This window comes from Galeopterus variegatus, unplaced genomic scaffold, assembly GCF_000696425.1.
Source record: "Galeopterus variegatus unplaced genomic scaffold, G_variegatus-3.0.2 Scaffold373, whole genome shotgun sequence".
NCBI classification, from domain to species: Eukaryota; Metazoa; Chordata; class Mammalia; order Dermoptera; family Cynocephalidae; genus Galeopterus; species Galeopterus variegatus.
In genome coordinates this window covers 40976-48097 of record NW_007726484.1, presented here as the reverse complement: position 1 = coordinate 48097, position 7122 = coordinate 40976, and the positions used below count along the sequence as shown (strand labels likewise).

The 7122-nt window shown below is 32.0% G+C and overlaps 1 protein-coding gene across 3 annotated transcripts in view; it reads left to right on the top strand.

The window, feature by feature from the left end:
- IPO8 (importin 8) overlaps positions 1–7122 on the top strand; it is a 63380-nt gene that overhangs the window by 42793 nt on the left and 13465 nt on the right. For all 3 annotated transcript variants that reach the window (XM_008568081.1, XM_008568084.1, XM_008568082.1), the window contains one exon: positions 4258–4478. In XM_008568081.1, the coding sequence (XP_008566303.1) occupies positions 4258–4478 (221 nt within the window). The remainder of the gene's footprint in view (positions 1–4257; positions 4479–7122) is intronic.

The window sequence follows — 7122 nt, the reverse complement described above, 5'->3', positions numbered from 1 at the left end:
AGCCAGTGAGCGGGAACTGGTCTGTATGTGAGATCCGAACCCTCGGCGGGAGTGCCGCCATGCTTCCAAGCGGCACACTGTAGCAGTGCGCCACCAGGCCGGCCCGTCTTTTTACATTCTTGATGGTATCCTTTGAAGCACAACAGTTTTTAATTTTGATGATGTCCAATTCATAATTTTCTTTTATTGCTGTGGTTGGTGTCATATTTAAGAAACATTGCTAAATCCAAGATCACAAAGATTTACCCATTTTCTTCTAAGAGTTTTAGTTCTTATATTTAGGAGTTTGATCCATTTTGAGTTAATTTTTATATGGTGTGAGGAAGGAATCCAAAATTATTTTTTTTGCATGTGGATATCAAGTTGTTTCAGCACCATTTGTTGAAAAGACCATTTTTTCCCTATTGAGTTGTCTTGGTACTCTTGTCAAATCAATTGATCATAAATGTGAGGGTTTTTTTTTTTTTTGGATCCTCATTCTATCTGATTTACTTATTTTTTTTTTTATTCTTATACCAGTACTGCATTGTCTTTATTACTATCGTTAATGTAGTAAGTTTTGAAATTGGGAAGTTTGAATCCTCCAACTTAGTTCTTTTGTAAGATTGTATTTGCTGTTCAAAGCCCCTTGAATTTCCATATGAGTTTTAGGATCAGCTTATCAATTTCAGTAAAGAAGCCAGCTGGGATTGTGATAGGCATTGCACTGAATCTGTAGATCAGTTTTGGAAGTATTAACATCTTAAGAATATTTAGTCTTATAATCTCTGATTATGGGGTGTCCTTTTTATTTATGTCATCTTTAATTTCTCTCAACATTTGGTAATTTGATCAGAGTATAAGTTTTACAATTTTATTCTTAAAATATTTCTAAGTATTTTCTTCTTTTTGATGGTGTCGTAAATGGAATTCTTAATTTCATTTTCTGGTTTATTGCCAGTATATAGAAATACAATTGTGTTTTGTGTGTTTAAGTGGTATCTTGCAACCTTGCTGAACTTGTTTATTAGTTTTAATATAGATTCTGTAAGATTTTCTATATGCAAGGTCATATGAACTGCAATTAGAGTTTTACCTTTCCAATTTGGGTGCTTTTTATTTATTTTTCTTGGCTAATTGCTATGGCAAGGTTGTTGTGGCAAAATTGCAAGTACCATGTTGAATACATGTGGTGAGAGTAGACATCTTACTACTGGTCTTAGGCGGGAACATATTCAGTCTTTCATCATTAAGTCTGATGTTAGCTGTGGGTTTTTCATACATGCCTTTTATCAGGTTAAGGAAGATCTTTGCTATTGCAAATTTGTTGAGTGCTCTTATGAAGGGGTATTGAGTTTTGTCAAATGCTTTTTTCTGCATCTATTGAGATAATCATGTGGTTTTTAATCCTTTATTCTTTTGATGTGTAGTGTATTGTATTAATTGATTTTCAGATGTTAAATCAACATTGCATTCTTGATATAAATCCCACTTGGTCATAGAATATGATCCTTTTTGTATATTTCTAGATTGTTTGATAATATTTTTTATAAAGTATTTTTGGGTCTGTATTCCTAAAAGTTAAGGATTTCTAATTTTCTCGTCTTGTGATGTCTTTGTCTGGCTTTGGTATCAGAGTAATGCTGGCCTCAGAAGGAGTTTGGGAAGTGTTCATTTCTCTTCTATTTTTTTGAACAGTTTGTGAAGGATTGGTATTCTTATTTAACTGTTTGGTAGAATTTAGCATGAAGCCATGTGGGCCTGGTATTTTCTTTGTGGGTAGTTTTCAAATTACTAATTCAATCTCTTTGTTATAGGTCTATTCTTATTTTTAATTTTAAAAACTCAATTTCAGTAATTAGCATCTTTCTAGGAATTTGTTCATTACATCGAAGTTATCTAATTTGTAGGCATGTGGTTGTTCATAGTATTTCCTTATATTTCTTTTTGTTTCTATAAGGTCCATAGTAATGACCCTATTTTATTGCTCATTTTAATAATTAGAGTTTTCTCTCTTTTTTTTTTCTTGGTTAGTTGAGCTAAAGGTTTGTCAGTTTTGTTGATCTTTTCAAAGAAGCAACTTTTGGTTTTGTTATCTATTTTCCATTTCATTAGTTTCCACTCTAGTCTTTATTTTTTCCCTTCCACTTGATTTGGGTTTAATTTGTTGTTCTTTTTCCAGTGTTTTAGGGTAGAAGTTTAGGTTATTAACTTGAGATATTTTTTCTTCTATAATATAAGCATCTACAGCTATAATTTCCCTTCTTAGCACTGATTTAGCTAAATTCCATAAGTTTTGGTATGTGTTTATTTTCATTCATCTCAAAATGTTTTCTAAATTCCCTTGTGATTTGTTCTGGACCCATTGGTTATTTAGTAATGTGTTGTTTAATTTCCACATATTTGTGAATTCCCAAAATTCTTTCTGTTATTGATTTCTAATTTAACTTCATTGTGATTAGAGAACATACTTTGAATGATTTCATTCCTTTTAAATATGTTGAGGCTTGTTTTACTGCCTCATTTATAGTCTGTGTGCACTTGAGAATAATGTATATTCTGCTGTTGCTGGGTGTGTTCTATAGATGTTTGTGAGGTCTAGTTGGTTTACAATGTTAAATCTTGTATTTCCTTGCTGATCTTCTACCTGATTGTTCTATCCATTATTGAAAATGAGGTATTGAAATCTTTAACTGTTATTGTGGAATTGTCTGTTTTTCCCTTTAGTTCTGTTCATTTTTGCTTCATATACTTAGGGGCTCTGTTGTTAGATTTGTATGTGACGGTACTTCAAAAAGTTTGTGAGATTAGAGATTGGGTCAGATTCAGGTTTGACTTTTTTGGTAAGTATACTTCATAGGTGTATATTTCTCCCAGGAAGAATCCTCCAAAGATGACCAACTATGTGTTTTATTATTATTATTATTATTGTTGTTATTGTTATTATTATTTATTTTAGTATAGTTATGAGCTTAGATTCAAACTTACTTGATGTGTTTCAATATATTTCAAGTACACAAAGTTGTTTCATCTTTGACCAGAGATATCCAGCATTCCTTTTGCAGCTGCATGTGGCTCTATTTCTGGATTTATATAGTTTGTCCAACCAGTCCCCATAATTGATTTGTTTTAATATAATGTAAACAGATAATTTCAGTTTCACTAGTTTTAAAACTTCAAGGTTGCTTTTCATTTGTAATGGCTTTGCATGCAATAGTATGTATTCGTTGAAATGAAACTTTAGTTTTAAAACATCTCACAGAACTTTTCCAATTTAGTTTACAGTTTCTTGTGGCTTTATTGATCTACAACTAATTATTTGACCATGGTAATGATTTTTGATGTAGCTAATATATGTGTTTTGCTATCAAATCAGAACACAGAATACTCTGTATCAAAATGACAAGAAATCAATATAGAGTTAATCAAACTAGTTATCTCTTTGTAAAATCAGTCTTAAAAGTACCACCTATAGTCATGTGTTTTGATTTACTGTGTCATCCTAAATAAGACTAATATTCTGCTGATCTTGATGTGCATATATAGTTTGTCCTACTAAAGAAAACAGTAAATTTAACTCTTAAATTTCTACTTGAAAACTTCATTTTTAAACTTTAATTTTTAAAGGGGCTTATATTAAGACCTCAGAATTGTATTTTATACAAATCATTTCAGCCCATCCCTTTTAAGTGAAAATAACTGTCAAGAAATACTTCTAATAAAACAAAATTAAGTTTATCAATATTGCACTTTAGAATCAGTCAGGTGATTTTATTTTAATGTGCAGTGTCCACCATTTTTTTCTTCAGTCTTTTTCATCTTTCACTTATACCAACAGGAATTTTCTTTCTCAAGAGACATTCTGATTACATCATACTTAGTCTCAGTCTCATTTATTTATTTCCAATTTGTTGTCAAAGAAAAATTGCACTGTAGTCATTATACCTTAAACATGGAAATGGCTGAGTCCATATTTGGATTATTGCCACCTTTTGAATGTAGATTCTTAAAGAACAATCTTCAACTAACTCTAATCTGCACTTAAAAAGGAAGATTTCCTGGCACTGCTGTAGGATTTCTTTTTGTCTATTTAATCTCTTTGGACTTTTTGAATATATAAATCATTTACATAATTCTAAAAATGAGTTAAGTAAGCAAAAGTTTTATTGTCACTAAGACTGTCTTATTTACTGACTTTACTCTTTGCCAACATTCAGCTTTCTCTGAAAGATAGTTGCTTTGTGTATGGTTGACTTTCTTTTTCTTTTTGTCTTCTAGTGCATTCCACTCTTTGTTCAACTTGTTTTGGAGAGATTAACTCGAGGGGTCAAAACCAGTGAGCTCCGTACTATGTGTCTTCAGGTTGCAATTGCTGCCTTGTACTACAACCCTGATTTGCTGCTACATACTTTAGAACGAATTCAGTTGCCTCACAACCCTGGACCTATCACTGTACAGTTTATAAATCAGTGGATGAATGATACAGATTGTTTTCTTGGGTATGTGTCTTTTGGATTTTACACTGCTTTTCTGTTTCTGGGAAGTTTACTTTTTAATATATACATATAGCATGTACAAAGATAATTTTCGTATCTTAGGAATTATTTTTAGTATATTGTTAACATAATATTTAATTTTTAGAGAATTAAGAATGTTTCAGCAATATAATATAGTGGAAAGAATATAGGCTCTGAAAATTAGATATAGCCTGTCCCCACTTGTTTTTGACTTAATATTGTTAACATAATATTTAATTTTTAGAGAATTAAGAATGTTTCAGCAATATAATCTAGTGGAAAGAATATAGGCTCTGAAAATTAGATATAGCCTGTCCCCACTTGTTTTTGACTTACACTCTATGAAAAAGGATATTTTAATGCATAATCCTTACACCTATATCAAATTATCACAATTAAAAACACAGGTGTGTTGGTGAATCTGGGTAAAAAGTTGCTCATATTATTCCAGTAACTTTTCAGTAAATTTGAAATACTATTAAAATTAAAAATTCTTCTGCCTCCTCCTTCCACAGAAAATCCCAAATGTATGCCCCTCTTGATGGAAATTTGATATGCTAAAATTTTTAAAAATCTGGGAATGGGGGTGACTTACAAGAAGAAATTATTGAGAAGCTGCCTTAAAATTCTTGTAGTTTAAACCTATATTTCAAATTAATTTTCTAGAACCAGGTTTAGTACATATTGTACCAAACAGTATGTGACCATATTCCAAAATCCAAATGGATTACTAATGGATTAATATGCTTTAAAAAGCATCTTTACAAGATTTAACCATGCAAAACTTCTTGCTTCTCTTGGCTTCCATTTAGCATGTGACACCCTGTAATTCTTCAAGTTAAAGAGTTACAGAAGCCTGGAATTTTATATGAGCCTGACAGTGATGGATTAAAACCATACTCTAGACATACCTCAAACAGTAGCACTTACTTTTTCTTACTAAACTCATGGCTGATATACTGAAGCCACTTGCTGGAAACAGTAACTGCTGAGCATGTGTGTCATTATATCTCTAGGCAACAAGAATTAAGTGTCTATCTGGGTTCCATGACTATTAATGTCTGTGGATAAAAACATTCTAAATGGATTCAGGTTTCTAAGGAAGGTACCAGTCTAGCAAAGATGTAATGTACTGTCTCAGGTTGTTTAACTCTTTGCAGATCTCAGGGGCGTCTGTTCTCAAATGTGGAGCCAGAAGGATTATTAGTCATAGTCCAGGTGCTGCCCTGGTAGGAGAATTTGGCTTTATGTGGAGTGCTCTCCTATTTTTCAAAGTAGGGAAAGTACAGTCCCAGCTAGTGGTTATGTGTCCATCTCAAGTCACCCAACACATAGTAATGACCGTGTTATGCTAGAATTTGAGCTAGATTGCTGTCATTTGTTTTAAAACATTGGAAATAACTTGTGCTCTTTTTAAGTTTTGTAAGATACTTAGAAAAATTTGCTGAGGAGAATAGACTTCCAGAAGAAGTAGTTAGGACACTGCTACATAGATGGGAGATAATGGAGCCTGGATTAGGATGTTATAATTGGAATGGGGTAACATATTTACAAGCTGCTCTGTGCATTCTAATTTTTCTACCTGCAGGAGACTGGAATTTATTCCCGATTGAGATTTGTTATTAAATCCTTGAAGGGAAGAACATACTTTAAAATGAAATTGTGCTTAAAGTTATCTATGACAAAGATTTAGGGAGTAGAGGTTTGTTCACTCAGACTTAAGCAGTTAGTTTGCTTATGTATTTATTAGTATCTATCAGCAATTTTCCAAAGATAGGCTATCCCTGTTAGCTGTTGCATAGACTGGGCATCCTCGGATTGTGCTTCCTTGGATTCTGTAGAGCTCCATTTGATAATCATCTTCCCTGCTGTGACCCACTTGACATCTGGTGTGCACTACTAGTGAGGGGCCACATGGATGAGAAATCCCTCAGGTCAAGTACAATTCCTGTTACAGCATACTATTTGGGCATTAGTAACTTGAATGAACCAAGAAACGCAAGTAATGAAGAATAACAGAAGCTTATAATATATTCATTATTGGGTTTGTTCTATTATATTACTGTCATTTAAAATAAATTGAATCACTGCAAGTAAATTTTTTATTTATGCCTGCAATTTTAAGAATGTTATATCAATATAGTAGTTTTTAAATTCTTAACATTTTTAGTTTTAAACAATTTAGAAGAAACATTTAGTAGGAATATGTGTCTCACGTATATTGGTCAAACTTATTTTTTCCTTCAGAATTAAATTTTCCTTATCCTGTGTTATAGCAGAGGATTTTAACAGATTTATTTATAGTCATTAAGTTCAGTTTACTAGATGCTGAGTTTTCGAAAAAGCTTTGACACCTGTGGTTAATGTAAAGTATATGTGCCAAGAAATCTTGTATATCAATCTAAGGAAGTCTAAGAAACTCTTCATTTTTTCCTACTGTATAGGAATGTTATGCGGTTAAATACAGTTATTAATGCTTTAATAAACTCATTATGCCAAGGCTCAGATATAGCATTTATATTAATGATAAATTGATATTACAGCAAGATTCACCATGTTAATTGCAGACTCCCATAGGTCTTTGACAATGATAATTGGTTTACGAAATTTGATTTAAATAGGATTT